The sequence below is a fragment of the Cherax quadricarinatus genome, chromosome 18, assembly GCF_038502225.1.
Source record: "Cherax quadricarinatus isolate ZL_2023a chromosome 18, ASM3850222v1, whole genome shotgun sequence".
Classification (NCBI taxonomy): domain Eukaryota; kingdom Metazoa; phylum Arthropoda; class Malacostraca; order Decapoda; family Parastacidae; genus Cherax; species Cherax quadricarinatus.
In genome coordinates this window covers 42,953,582-42,969,670 of record NC_091309.1, presented here as the reverse complement: position 1 = coordinate 42,969,670, position 16,089 = coordinate 42,953,582, and the positions used below count along the sequence as shown (strand labels likewise).

General features: G+C 35.6%; 1 protein-coding gene across 3 annotated transcripts in view; it reads left to right on the top strand.

The window, feature by feature from the left end:
* The window catches only part of LOC128689503 (luciferin sulfotransferase), a 438,093-nt gene that overhangs the window by 237,917 nt on the left and 184,087 nt on the right, over window positions 1-16,089 (top strand). For 2 of the 3 annotated variants that reach the window (XM_070086452.1, XM_070086449.1), the window contains 3 exons: window positions 9,874-9,968; window positions 10,184-10,372; window positions 11,820-13,605. The exons of the other annotated variant lie outside the window; for it this stretch is intronic. In XM_070086452.1, the coding sequence (XP_069942553.1) occupies window positions 9,874-9,968; window positions 10,184-10,372; window positions 11,820-11,930 (395 nt within the window). In that variant the 3' untranslated portion in view covers window positions 11,931-13,605. Of the gene's footprint in view, window positions 1-9,873; window positions 9,969-10,183; window positions 10,373-11,819; window positions 13,606-16,089 lie in introns of those variants that run through there. 3 annotated transcript variants of the gene reach the window in all.

Here is a 16,089-nt window from a genome sequence, read left to right as displayed (position 1 = left end):
TATTCTGAAATCACCTGTTTACTGTGATCTTATTGCATATGTATATATATATATATATATATATATATATATATATATATATATATATATATATATATATATATATATATATATATATATATATATATATATATATATATATTTATATTTATATACATATATATATATATATATATATATATATATATATATATATATATATATATATATATATATATATATATATATATATATATATATATATATATATATATATATATATATATATATATATATATATATATATATATATATATATATATGCAAAACAACCACTCTGAAAGAATAGAGAAATTCCAAGCGCTTTCGTGACTACTCACATTATCAAGGAACTATGAAAGTAAAGCATCCAAGGAAGCTATATAAGGGGTCTGGCCGGCACCTCACTATCAGATCCCACAACGGTTTAAACACCTGACGCGCGCCGACCCAACTTGGACAGGTCCTTGGCACAACCCAACCCACAAACCACTCTACCCAAGAAATAAGAAATTTTAAAGATTATTTGTCCAGTGTATTATTAAATTCTTCCCAAATTCTATTAATTATAAATGGATCTAATTTATATAAACCATAGGAAATATTCATATTATTGTCAAAACTGCTTTTTATGAAACAAGATTCAATTATATTCCTGTCGACCATGGACTTGCTTGATACTACTTTCTCAACTTTTTGAAAATCAATTGGATGGTTAAAATCTCTTACATGAATAAATAGAGCATTGGAATCTTGTCCAGTTCTAATGCTATATTTATGTTGTTTTAATCTTAGTTCGAGATTTTTACCAGTTTGACCGTAATAAACTTTATCGCAAATTTTACAAGGAATCTTATAGACACATCCATCAGCATTTTGGGGGGAATTCTTTATCAAAAGTTTTTTTACTGTATCAGGATTTTTGAATACAACTTTAATATTAAAAGTCTTAAGAAGAGAAGGCATATCAACCAAGTTTTTATGGTAAGGGAGAACCAACATATTTTTAGTTGAATAAGGCTGGTTGTCCCTTTTTGGATTGTAAAAAGTATTTCTAGCAACTTTAAAAGATTTATCAATTACATTTCTTGGGTATTTTAAATCATTACCTATTTCATAAATTTTGTTTTTGAGAGCTTTACGAATTTGTAGTCCTGAGTTCATAGATGAGGAAATATCCAAAATTTATGAAATAGGTAATGATTTAAAATACCCAAGAAATGTAATTGATAAATCTTTTAAAGTTGCTAGAAATACTTTTTACAATCCAAAAAGGGACAACCAGCCTTATTCAACTAAAAATATGTTGGTTCTCCCTTACCATAAAAACTTGGTTGATATGCCTTCTCTTCTTAAGACTTTTAATATTAAAGTTGTATTCAAAAATCTTGATACAGTAAAAAAACTTTTGATAAAGAATTCCCCCCAAAATGCTGATGGATGTGTCTATAAGATTTGTAGATGAATGGTTCAGAGAACCGACATGTTGATAAATTAGACACATGTGCAACTCTTGGGTATCTATATTGAGGAAACGTTTCGCCACACAGTGGCTTCATCAGTCCATACAAAGGAGAATCTTGAAGAACAGGAGGAGAATGAGGTAATCAGTCCCTCAACCTTGAGTCGACTCAAGGTTGAGGGACTGATTACCTCATTCTCCTCCTGTTCTTCAAGATTCTCCTTTGTATGGACTGATGAAGCCACTGTGTGGCGAAACGTTTCCTCAATAAAGATACCCAAGAGTTGCACATGTGTCTAATTTGTCTATAAGATTCCTTGTAAAATTTGCGATAAAGTTTATTACGGTCAAACTGGTAAAAATCTCGAAATAAGATTAAAACAACATAAATATAGCATTAGAACTGGACAAGATTCCAATGCTCTATTTATTCATGTAAGAGATTTTAACCATCCAATTGATTTTCAAAAAGTTGAGAAAGTAGTATCAAGCAAGTCCATGGTCGACAGGAATATAATTGAATCTTGTTTCATAAAAAGCAGTTTTGACAATAATATGAATATTTCCTATGGTTTATATAAATTAGATCCATTTATAATTAATAGAATTTGGGAAGAATTTAATAATACACTGGACAAATAATCTTTAAAATTTCTTATTTCTTGGGTAGAGTGGTTTGTGGGGTGGGTTGTGCCAAGGACCTGTCCAAGTTGGGTCGGCGCGCGTCAGGTGTTTAAACCGTTGTGGGATCTGATAGTGAGGTGCCGGCCAGACCCCTTATATAGCTTCCTTGGATGCTTTACTTTCATAGTTCCTTGATAATGTGAGTAGTCACGAAAGTGCTTGGAATTTCTCTATTCTTTCAGAGTGGTTGTTTTGCATATTCTGAAATCACCTGTTTACTGTGATCTTGTTGCATATATATATATATATATATATATATATATATATATATATATATATATATATATATATATATATATATATATATATATATATATATATATATATATATATATATATATATATATATATATATATATATATATATTATATATATTATACATATATATATGCATATATATATATATATATATATTATACATATATATATATATATATATATATATATATATATATATATATATATATATATATATATATATATATATATACCAGTAGATGACTCACTACCAACCGTCTCTGCCTGAGTCACTGTCTGTATTCATATTGTGCTGACCACAGCAGTATTCAAAGACCCCCTCACATATGGGTACTGTGGGCGGCCAGTCAGTCATGCGAGAGTGAGCAAGGAGATAGGTACGGCTGTTTGGGCGCTATCCACATTATCCATAATTATACGTACTTCCAGCCTACGTGAGTATTACTTTACCCTATCCACGTGTTCGAACTCCCACATGATAAATGGTGGCAATGGTGTGGAGCGTGGATTAAGCTCATGGATTAAGCTTTTTAAGGATAATTCAAGACTTTAGAAGACTGTTTGTGAGTAGCCGGCAGGGTCAAAGGTGAACCGTCTCACCCACCAGCTACTCGCTCCCCTCACAACCTCCACCCTTCAAGCCTGTTGCAGCCGTTTCAAGCTTCCTGGCTTAGTTCGTGTGCTAATTGCTTCAATCTCCGAGGGGTTGACTCGGATTTTGCAATTAAGCCAGTCAGTAAGCCAGACTGTGGAAGTGAACACCAGTCAGCCTATCATCCAGCCTGTCTCCTGTCATCCACCTGCTCCTCCATGCTGTGTGCATCGTTACACGTCTTCCAGTCAGCCATTCTCGTGGGTTAAGCCAGTCAGCCAACCCAGCTTCTAACCCAGCTGAGAGAGAGAAGTAAGCCACGCAGTAAGAAGTAAGCCAAGTTCCTCTGAAGTATTTTCATATCGCTTTGTGCTCCCTGTTGGATGCTAAGAGTGGTCTTCACCATCCCTGTGGCATAGTGGCTTATCAAGCCACCTTCGTGGTTAGTGAGTGGAGTGTGCGCCTGAGCGCCAGCGAGAGTCACCACCTCACCCACCGCTATACACTCTCCCTCCACCCACCCACCACCAACCACCCACCACCAGCCACCCACCTCATCTACCTGTGGTTGTTTGCACCCTTGTACCGGGTCCTAATACTGTTTTGACTCACATAATTGGTCAAGAGATGTAGCTGAGCGCCAACGATAAAGCCAATTATGTGAGTTCACCGAGAAAGCGCATTTCTTCACGACGACAGTGTGAGTGTCGGCGTCATCACCGCGCAGGACAACCTTCCTCATCACCAGTCATCACCGTCGACTACTCCAGACTCCATAATTTTCTGTTTAGAGACATTTTTCTTGCATTTAAAGACATTTGCGTGTGTGAGACATTTATAGTGAATTTCTTGTGTACTCTAAACCTTGTGTTTTCAGTGTAGAATCAGTGTTTCTTTGACTCGTTATTTTTGCAATATTTTTCAGTGTTATCGCTCATCTCATAATTTTTTATCTGTGTTTTTTTTTATGCTACTCTCTCTCTGTAGTAAGTATTATTGTGTAGTGTTCCAGTCAGTCACTCTGTGTGAAGTGATTCATTTTTTTATTGTATTCTTTCGGCATTGTATTCTCCAGTGTTTGTCATTGTATTTCATGCAGTGATATTCACCCCAGTATACCAAATTATCCATTTATTTCTATGTGTGTCTTTTTTCGTATGCCAGCAGTGTCTCATTCCTCTAATTTTTTCGCAGACTGTGTACCATTATTTTTGCCAGCAAATTTTCGTCGTATCAGTCACAGCAAGATTTTGTTGTAAGAATATACTAAAATAATGAATACGTGATTAAGTGTTGTGTGCCCCGCCACTTGTAAGTGTTAAACTTTTGTTTTGTTCCTTTGTTTTATTTTTATTCATAATTTTTTATATTTCTTTGAACAAATTCACTCTTGATGCAATTTCAATTACTTTTAACGTAAAGTGTTTTCTTTACTCTGTTTGAGTAAATTGTTTTGTCTAATTTACAATTAAGAGTTAAAGTGTTCAATCAGTTTTTCTTCATATTTTTATTTCATTATTTAACATGAGTTTTCCCAGTGACACTTTATTACTGCAGTGATTATTACTACACCTTATTATGTTGCACTTGCTCTGCAGTGAATTATTTTGTTGCACTTGTTCTGCAGTGAATTATTTTCTTTTATTGATATTTTTATGCATTATTATTCTCAGTTCATTATTGCATCTTGTTTTTTTCATTTTATTAATTTTCCTGATATTATCTTGGCATTATATTTTAATTTTGTTTATGCATTCTTAGAAAATATTTAAATTTCCCAGTTATCCCACCGCTGCCACCATTTATCATGTGGGAGTTCGAACACGTGGATATATATATATATATATATATATATATATATATATATATATATATATATATATATATATATATATATATATATATATATATATATATATATATATATATATATATATATATATATATATACATATATATATATATATATATATATATATATATATATATATATATATATATATATATATATATATATATATATATATGCAAAACAACTACTCTGAAAGAATAGAGAAATTCCAAGCGCTTTCGTGACTACTCACATTATCAAGGAACTATGAAAGTGAAGTATGTATGTATAATGTTCGCCAAGACCATAGTCCTGGCACGGGTCCCAATCTTGCGATGACCCGTCTATGAAAGTGAAGCATCCAAGGAAGCTATATAAGGGGGTCCGACCAGCACCTCACTATCAGATCCCACAACGGTTAAACACGTGACACGTGACTCACCCCCAAGCTATTCTACCCAAGAAAATTTAAAAATTATTTGTCCAGTGTATTATTAAATTCTTCCCAAATTCTATTAATTATAAATGAATCTAATTTATATAAACCAAAGGAAATATTCATATTATTTTCAAAACTGCTTTTTATGAAACAAGATTCAATTATATTCCTGTCGACCATGGACTTGCTTGATACTACTTTCTCAACTTTTTGAAAATCAATTGGATGGTTAAAATCTCTTACATGAATAAATAGAGCATTGGAATCTTGTCCAGTTCTAATGCTATATTTATGTTGTTTTAATCTTAGTTCGAGATTTTTACCAGTTTGACCGTAATAAACTTTATCGCAAATTTTACAAGGAATCTTATAGACACATCCATCAGCATTTTGGGGGGAATTCTTTATCAAAAGTTTTTTTTACTGTATCAAGATTTTTGAATACAACTTTAATATTAAAAGTCTTAAGAAGAGAAGGCATATCAACCAAGTTTTCATGGTAAGGGAGAACCATCATATTTTTAGTTGAATAAGGCTGGTTGCGCCTTTTTGGATTATAAAAAGTGTTTCTAGCAACTTTAAAAGATTTATCAATTACATTTCTTGGGTATTTTAAATCATTACCTATTTCATAAATTTTGGATATTTCCTCATCTATGAACTCAGGACTACAAATTCGTAAAGCTCTCAAAAACATTGATGAGAAAACAGACAGTTTGACTCTATCTTGATGCGAGGAATAATAGTGGACATAGGAACAGTTATTTGTAGGTTTTCTGTAAATTTTAAATTTGAATTCATTATTACCCTTAATAATTAAAACATCTAGAAAAGGCAATGAGTTATTTTCTTCAAACTCAACAGTAAAGTTTATAGAATGGGCTAAGCTATTTAATTTTACAAGAAAATGGTGTATATCTACATTTTTGGGCATAAGACACAAAATATCATCAACATATCTGAACCATTTAGCTCTATTAGGGAGGATTGTGTTAAGCAACCTTGTTTCAAAAAATTCCATGTATAGGTTACTAAGAACAGGTGAAAGAGGATTTCCCATTGCCATACCAAACTTCTGAGTGTAAAACTTATCATTAAATACAAATTTTGCATCAAGAATGCAAAGTTTAATAAGTTTAATGATAGTAGGAACTGGCAATGGTAAATCATAGTTAACGAGTTCTTCAGATAAGAAACTTAATAAATCATCAACAGGAACTTTCGTAAACAAGGAAGTAACATCAAAACTAACCATGTTAAAATCATTTAAGTCAGTCAAGGAGCTTAATTTATCAACCAAGTCTATGTTGTTTTTAACATTAAAGTTAGAAATTTTGCCAACAATAGGGCTCAAAATATCAACAAGCCATTTGGATAATTTATATGAAACTGACCCTATGGAGCTAATAATTGGTCTGACTGGATTCCCTGGTTTGTATGTTTTTATTAGTCCATACATGTAAGGTAAAGATGGATTAGTGGAAGTAAATTGTTTGACTAATTCATCTTTGCCTTTCAGTAGAAGTTTTATTGTTTTATTGAAATTGCTGTTAACGGTTTCTAGGGGATTTTTCCTAAGTTTAGAATAGGTTTCAGTATCATCTAAGAGATTATTCATTTTTTCTTGGTAATCAATTTCTTTCATAATTACTATTGCATTTATTTTGTCTGCTTTAGTAAGGCGCAAATTTTTATTGTTATTAAGTGTATCATAAGACTTAAAGAATCTTTGAGGGCAATTGGGAATGTTTGGTTTTAACATAGAGCTATATACCATTCCTTTACTAATATTAATTTCATCAGAGGATAAATCAGAAATATTTTGTGTCTTATGCCCAAAAATGTAGATATACACCATTTTCTTGGAAAATTAAATAGCTTAGCCCATTCTATAAACTTTACTGTTGAGTTTGAAGAAAATAACTCATTGCCTTTTCTAGATGTTTTAATTATTAAGGGTAATAATGAATTCAAATTTAAAATTTACAGAAAACCTACAAATAACTGTTCCTATGTCCACTATTATTCCTCGCATCAAGATAGAGTCAAACTGTCTGTTTTCTCATCAATGTTTTAGAGAGCTTTACGAATTTGTAGTCCTGAGTTCATAGATGAGGAAATATCCAAAAATTTATGAAATAGGTAATGATTTAAAATACCCAAGAAATGTAGTTGATAAATCTTTTAAAGTTGCTAGAAACACTTTTTATAATCCAAAAAGGGGCAACCAGCCTTATTCAACTAAAAATATGTTGGTTCTCCCTTACCATGAAAACTTGGTTGATATGCCTTCTCTTCTTAAGACTTTTAATATTAAAGTTGTATTCAAAAATCTTGATACAGTAAAAAAAACTTTTGATAAAGAATTCCCCCCAAAATGCTGATGGATGTGTCTATAAGATTCCTTGTAAAATTTGCGATAAAGTTTATTACGGTCAAACTGGTAAAAATCTCGAACTAAGATTAAAACAACATAAATATAGCATTAGAACTGGACAAGATTCCAATGCTCTATTTATTCATGTAAGAGATTTTAACCATCCAATTGATTTTCAAAAAGTTGAGAAAGAAGTATCAAGCAAGTCCATGGTCGACAGGAATATAATTGAATCTTGTTTCATAAAAAGCAGTTTTGACAATAATATGAATATTTCCTTTGGTTTATATAAATTAGATCCATTTATAATTAATAGAATTTGGGAAGAATTTAATAATACACTGGACAAATAATTTTTAAATTTTCTTGGGTAGAATAGCTTGGGGGTGAGTTGTGCAAAGGACCTATCCAAGTTGGCTCGTCGCGCGTCACGTGTTTAACCGTTGTGGGATCTGATATTGAGGTGCTGGTCGGACCCCCTTATATAGCTTCCTTGGATGCTTCACTTTCATAGACGGGTCATCGCAAGATTGGGACCCGTGCCAGGACTATGGTCTTGGCGAACATTATACATACATACTTCACTCTCATAGTTCCTTGATAATGTGAGTAGTCATGAAAGCGCTTGGAATTTCTCTATTCTTTCAGAGTGGTTGTTTTGCATATTTTGAAATCACCTGTTTACTGTGATCTTATTGCTTATATATATATATATATATATATATATATATATATATATATATATATATATATATATATATATATATATATATATATATATATATATATATATATATATATATATATATATATATATATATATATATATATATATATATATATATATATATATATATATATATATATATATATATATATATATATATATATATATATATATATATATATATATATATATATGTAGGGAGATACCACCTCTAGAACTGTTATAGGGACCCTCATCCTCAGAGAAAAGAATAAACTTGCTTCAGGGAAAATTCAAGGTTCTCCCTGAAGCTGTTTGAGAATTTTTTCCTACCATCCCCTATATTTTATATATATTTTATTTAAAGCCAAAATACATTGACAAAACATTCACAAAAATACGATAGAAAGTAAAACAACATAGGTAACTCAGAGCTACATCTCGAATACTTCGTCCAGCTCCCCAGCGGTCGGCCACATGCCCAGAATGCTGCAGGCATTTCCTCTATGGATCGCAACACTGAGTCTCTGAAAGAGGAAGCTGGTCGCCCTGTGGTCTTTGGTTTCCATGATGAGCTTTTCACCCAGCTCTATTAGGAACTTTAGAGCTCACTTGCCCCATGCTCCAAGGGTCTCCGACCCTACTGGGATGAAGTTATAGCAAGGGAGAAAGTCTTCATATTTGCGGATCTTCTGGGTCTCCTTATGGCTGGCAGCTCCACCCCCTTCCACTACGGAGTATGGCAAGTAGGTGTCTGCCAATGTGGCGGCACATGTGTAGTCCCAGGCAATCTGCTTTCCATCCTTCCAAGGTAGCATAGTGGCTCCATCAGGACGCTCTTGACTTCCGTCAGACCTCTGCACTAGGGGTTCCCGTTGAGCTGGGCAATGGGCTGTGGCGAGGCTTCTCTTTATGATGTCATTGACCTCCTCATGCCTGGCATACTTCCCTTCTGCTGTGTGACACACGAGACCATGAAGTCCGAATTGATCAGCTGTCGCCCTGCCGCAAATACACCTACGTTCGGTGAGGATGGGGGCGGCTAGGCGAAGAGCAACACCAATCCGAATGGCCTGTGGGTCTAGTCGAGTGTATATATATATATATATATATATATATATATATATATATATATATATATATATATATATATATATATATATATATATATATCGTGCTGAATAGGTAAAACTTGCGATTTTTGCTTATATAGAGACGCTCTTGTCGATTAAGGCAAGTAAAAATTTGTGTATGAAATAATTTCTCAAAAATCATTCTGAACCTAACGAAAATTATATTTTATTGTGTTTGTTTATTATTAATGTCATTAATAATGTTTATTTTGAATGGCACAACCATGCGCTGTGCCATTTACATACATGTAATGAGTGACACAACGAACTGGAACGTGACACTGGAGAGTATAATATCATGAGGTACACTCACTGTTAACACTGGAGAGTATAATATCATGAGGTACACTCACTGTTAACTCTCCTCGACAGTGGTATACACACCCTTCTGGCAGCACATCCTGAACTTCTGGAAGATGAGACATGAAGATCACATTCTCTTCCTCCGGTATGAGGACATGAAGAAGGTAATGTTTTACTCTTTTTTGACATGTGATATTGCAATGATAATGATAAATAACATGTATGATATGTTGTAGTATTTAACTAAGTAACATGTTTTGATTTAAAATTTTCTCATTTAGATATTTTGCCTCCACCTGATTTCTAGGTATATTTAATAAAATACTATAAATAATCTGACCAATTCTTTTTCCATATATTATATACATATTGAATGCAGGACCTGGCGGCAGTAGTGAGGCAAGTGGCAGCTTTTCTAGGAAGAGATGTGAACGAAGAGCAGGTGTCATGGCTGACTCATCACTGCTCCTTCGAGGAAATGAGTAAGAATCCAGCAGTAAATCACGAGACCTTGCGGATGGCACCCACACAAGAGGCAAAGGCAATAAAGTTCATGAGAAAGGGCAAGGTAACTCGTACAGAAAAATACTGTGTATTTATCTTGGTGTTCATCTTAATAATAGTAAATTAATGAGTCACCAGAGTCGGGTGCTGACCCTCTGTCAGGTGTGCGAAGAAAATGAACGTAAATAGAGCGTAATAAAGCCGGGGACTTTAGTAAACCTCACTACTCGAGCATTTTTGTTGAAACGCAGTTAGACTGGAGCCATTCTTAAATTATAGCAATTTTAAAAAGTCAACAAAATAGGCGAACCAAACATTTACAAAGTAAACCTGTATTGTAGATGAATAGTTCAGAGAGCCGACATGTTGATAAATTAGACACATGTGCAATTCTTGGGTATCTTTATTGAGGAAACGTTTAGCCACACAGTGGCTTCATCAGTCCATACATAGGAGAAACTTGAAGAACAGGAGGAGAATGAGGTAATCAGTCCCTCAACCTTGAGTTGAGTGGTCAGTCCATCAATCTTTAATAGAATACGGCATATGGACTGATGAAGCCACTGTGTGGCGAAACGTTTCCTCAATAAAGATACCCAAGAGTTGCACATGTGTCTAATTTATAAACCTGTATTGTTCAACATGTTGCATACGTGAGCTTCATTAAGTGTACAATGGAACAAACAGCTAGAGCTTGTTTAGTCTGTCACAGCAGGTGAGGAGAGGTGATGGAAGATATAATGGCGGCACGATGGTCAACACACACTATTCTCATCGACGGTGTTAAGTTTAACAGCTGCTTTCTTTCTTGTGTTATTCCAGGAAAATCATCGACACATAGATCTCTTATAAGAAGATCCAGTACAGCCATATAGGGAAGGCACGGAGAAAAAGCAGCTATTAAAAGCGTAACGCCATCAAAGAGAGTCGCTATTATAAGCCTTGTGGCTGGCCACCTCAAAGTGATCGCTGCCTTACCTATCGAACTCAGAGATCTGAGTAACTTTCTTGTTCAACTTCTTCCTTAGTTACTAGTTTAATGTTGCTCCATGACACAACATAGTGAAACTGGTTGCTACTGTGTGAATGATTGCGTGTGTTTCTGGTGTAATAAATTTTGCAAGACATCTTGTGTTCTTGAAAATTATGAAGAGGATATTACATCAACTTTGATCCTCATAATATTGTTATATCCTGCATAGCGTACAGTGCAGTTGTTGTCTTTGTTGTCACAGGTGTTGTGTTTAGTGTGTCCAGTAAGTTCATGCATAATTTTTGTTGCCTCGAAAACAATATCTGGTAAAACTTGTGACCTACTGACAATAATCATTCTGCATTCTATCTTTGTGCCTAACACATTCCAGCACCTCTCCTCCCCTGCTGTGCCTAACACATTCCAGCACCTCTCCTCCCCTGCTGCAACCAACCATACTATTTTGTGTATTCAGTGTTCAAATTGAAGTAATTTATATTTATTGTCAATTTTCACACTCAAAAAATCTATTTTACAGGTAGGAGACTGGAGGAACCACTTGACGGAGGAGCAGCAAAAGGCTTTCAAACAATGGACTTTGAAGTATCTGCAGGGCACTGACTTTCCTTACTATCAAGACTACGAATAAGATGCAACAAATCACACATAATAATTGCTAGATATTCTTATGTATGCAAGACTTGGTTAAATTTGTGTTGCAAGTCACATTTATTAACAAAATCTAGATTAGGTTTCTATTACCAATATACAGATTGTTGCTAAAGAATAAAACAATGTTGTCTTAAAATTAATAAATGTGTAAGTGTATGTTAGCTTCCTGTTCGCTCGGTAATTTTAGATAATTAACCAAAAAGTTAAGAAAAATTATTATCCCATCCTCTCTACGAAAACTACATGTACTTAAGAAATCGTAATGACACGATTGCAAATAAACCATACCCCCGGCCGGGATTGAACCCGCGGTTCAATCCCGGCCGGGGTATGGTTTAACTACATGTATTTCCGTTACCCCGTGACCAGCGCCTCAGTGCAGAGTGTGACCAGGTTGGTAATGACATTAAACAATAATTTAAATATATAAAGGAAATCGAAAGACGCCTTCACATGGATATCAGATCAAATATAATTCACACCCTTGAAGGAGACCAAAAAGACCAATATCCAATACACACAAGCACATTTATTTTGAAGTCTCTCAGAAGTTGCATTATTAATCCGACAAAGATGTAACAGTGAGACTTTGGTTACAGAGAACTTCTCGTGTTCCCTCAACAGTTTGAACACAACTTCAACCTGTGTGTACTTGGAGTTTACCTGGAGAAGGTTTCTGGGGTCAACGCCCAGAAACCCTCTCCAGGTAAACTGAGTAAGACTGAGGCCTCAGACCCGCGGCCCGGTCTGAGGCCAGGCCTCATAATGGATCAGGGTCTGATCAACCTGGCTGTTACTGCTGGCCACACTCAAGCTGACGTACGAACCACAGCCCGGTTGGTCAGGTACTAACTTTAGGTGCCTGTCCAAGTGCCTTCTTGAAGACAGCCAGGGGTCTATTGGTAATCCCCCTTATGTATGCTGGGAGACAATTGAACAGTCTTGGGCCCCAGACACTTAATGTGTTGTCTCTCAGTGTACTCGAGGCACCCCTGGTTTACATCAGAGGAATGTTGCATCTCCTGCCGAGTCTCTTGCTTTCATATGGAGTGATTTTCGTGTGCAGGTTTGGAGCCAATCCCTCCAGGACCTTCCAAGTGTATATTATCATGTATCTCTTTTGCCTGTGTTCGAGGGAATACAGAAAAAGAACCTTCAACCGTTCCCAGTAGTTTAGGTGCCTTATCGCACGTATGTGTGCCGTGAAAGTTCTTTGTACACTCTCTAGGTGTGAAATGTAGCCAGCCTTGAAGGGGGCCGTTAGTGTACAGCAGTATTCCAGCCTACCCCTACCATATGATATGCATTAATAAAATATCATTAACTAGAGTTGTACTAGAAACACGACGCCTTAGTGACCCTCATATATTATATGTTAATGATACATTCTTTGTCTAACCCGACTTCACCTCTGATTATTAAATAGTCATTCTTTTACACTCCAACATAATTATTTTTTTCACAATATTTGAAACTATTACGGTTTTACTAATTTCAAAATATTTAACAAAATTTTTGTTAATTTTATTCTTAGGGGAAAATTGCGAATTTATTGTTATAAAGGGGATGTAGTAATATATTCAGATACTAATACTGTAAGTGGGTTGACAAAATCTTAACTGCTTTACGAACTATAAAATATAATGAATAAATTCGAATTATTTTTAGCAAACGTAAGTTATTTAATAAGTATTATTTATTCAAACGAGTTCAAGCGTTTGAAATAATTCATAAGAAATTATATATTCAACACAATTTTGTTAGACAATAGCTATTCTTCTCTGAAGTGCTAAAAGAAAGCGAAGAGGAGTGACAGGAGAGGAGAGAGAAAAAAAGCCAGCTCTCTCTATTTCCCTTTTCGTCTTCCTTCTTGTGTAGTGAAGGAAAAAAGTGAAAGATGAAATTTCACTTCAATAAATTGCACTGCGAGATATTCAGAAATCTAGACTATGAATACCTTCCTTTGCCAGATCTTGCTCAAGAATATTTAAATGACTCTTGAGAGAGAAGTGAACTTTCGTCCACTAAGTTGTCTTACTGATAACCAGAGAAGTATATATAGGCAGGAGGCGGTAGTAGTAGTAGTACTCCATCGGGAGCCAGAGACGGGTCATCGCAAGATTGGGACCCGTGCAAGGACTATGGTCTTGGCGAACATTATACATACATACATAGTAGTAGTAGTAGTTGTAGTAGTAGTGGAGGTAGAAGGTAGCAGTAGTAGTCGGGGAGGTAGCAAGAAGGAGGAGGAGCCAGTTAAATACTAAGAAAGAGGAGCACTGCAAGGGAGATAGGTGCCCACAGAGGGTAAGAGCAAGAACACAGAGGGTGGGAATAATAAATAAATAAATAAATAAATAAATAAAGAAGGAACAAATACACAAGGCAGAAGAAAGACAACCCAAAGGAGAAAAAGGAAAGAGGAAAGGGGAAGAGGGAGAAGAACAAAAAGGAGGAATCAGGTTAAGTGATGAGTGTTCTGAAGTTTGTAGCATTTTACAATGTAGTGGGAGAGGAAGGCATCTACAGAGACGAAGCTAGGACTAAGATTCATACAAAGAAAGTTGTGTATTAGGGAAGATTTAACCAGACGGTGCCGTTAAGTTGGAAGTAGGGAAAACGGTTTTAGCAGAAGACCAGCCAATAGGATGGCTGAGTCCGTCAGAAAGAGATCGGCCAGTTACTCCAGAGTATTGAGGAAGACAGGAGGAACAAGAAATAGAGAAGACACAAGGAGCATCTGTAGAGGGAGGAGAGGAGTGAACGAGATTAGTGCGAAGAGTGTAAGTCTGGCGGAAAGTAAGTTTGATTTCTAAGGAACAGAGAGAGTTGTTGAGATTAGTGTGACTTTGTAAATGGTCCAAGTCGGAACGAAACCTCGACTAAACTCCCCTTTTCTATGTGCGGGCTATTCGTGTATCGTTCCATACACGGTATAGTGCCTTTTTTTCATTTTTGGTAACTAGAGATTCGTTCGTAAAAAAATATCCAAAAATTAAAGAGGAGCTGTCCCTGAGGAAATATCGAGGTTCATTTCCTGAGGAGTGGTGCACATTCCCTCAGGGAAAATACACTCCTGAGGAAATGTACACCACTTATCAAGGCTAATGGAATGTACACCGTCTATCAAGGTTGAAGGAATGTGCACCACCTATAAAGGTTGAGGGAATGTACACCACTTATAAAGGTTGAGGAAATGTACACGACCTATCAAAGATGAGGTAATGTACACCACCTATCAAAGGTGAATGAATATACACCACCTATAAAAGGTGAGGGAATGTACAGCATTATCAAGGTTGAAGGAATGTACACCACCTGTCTAGGCTGAGGGAATGTACACCACTTATCAGACTGATGAAATGTGCATCACATATCAAGGCTGATGCAAGGTACACCGCTTTTCAAGACTGATGGAATGTACACCACATATCAAAGCTGAAGGAATTTACACCAAATATTAGGGCAGAGGGAATGTACACCATTTACCAAGACTGAGGGAATGTACACCATTTATCAAGACTGAGTAAATGTACGCCACCTATTTAGAGTGAGGGAATGTACACCACCTATCAAGGGTGGTGGAATGTACATCACTTATCAAGACTGAGGGAAAGTACTTTACCAAACAAGACTGGGGTAATGTACACCACCTCTCAAGGATGAGGGAATGTACACCACCTGTCAAGACTGAGGGAATGTACCCCACCAATCAAGACTGAGGGAATGTACACCACCTATAAAGACTGAGGGAATGTACACCACCTATCAGGACAGAGGGAATGTACGCCACCTATCAAGACTGAGGGAATGTACACCACCTATCAAGGCTGAGAGAATGTACACCACCTATCAACACTGAGGGAATGTACACCACCTATCAACACTGAGGGAATGTACACCACCTATCAACACTGAGGGAATGTACACCACCTATCAAGACTGAGGGAATGTACACCACCTATGAACACTGAGGGAATGTACACCACCTATCAACACTGAGGGAATGTACACCACCTATCAACACTGAGGGAATGTACACCACCTATCAACACTGAGGGAATGTACACCACCTATCAACACTGAGGGAATGTACACCACCTATCAACACTGAGGGAATGTACACCACCTATCAA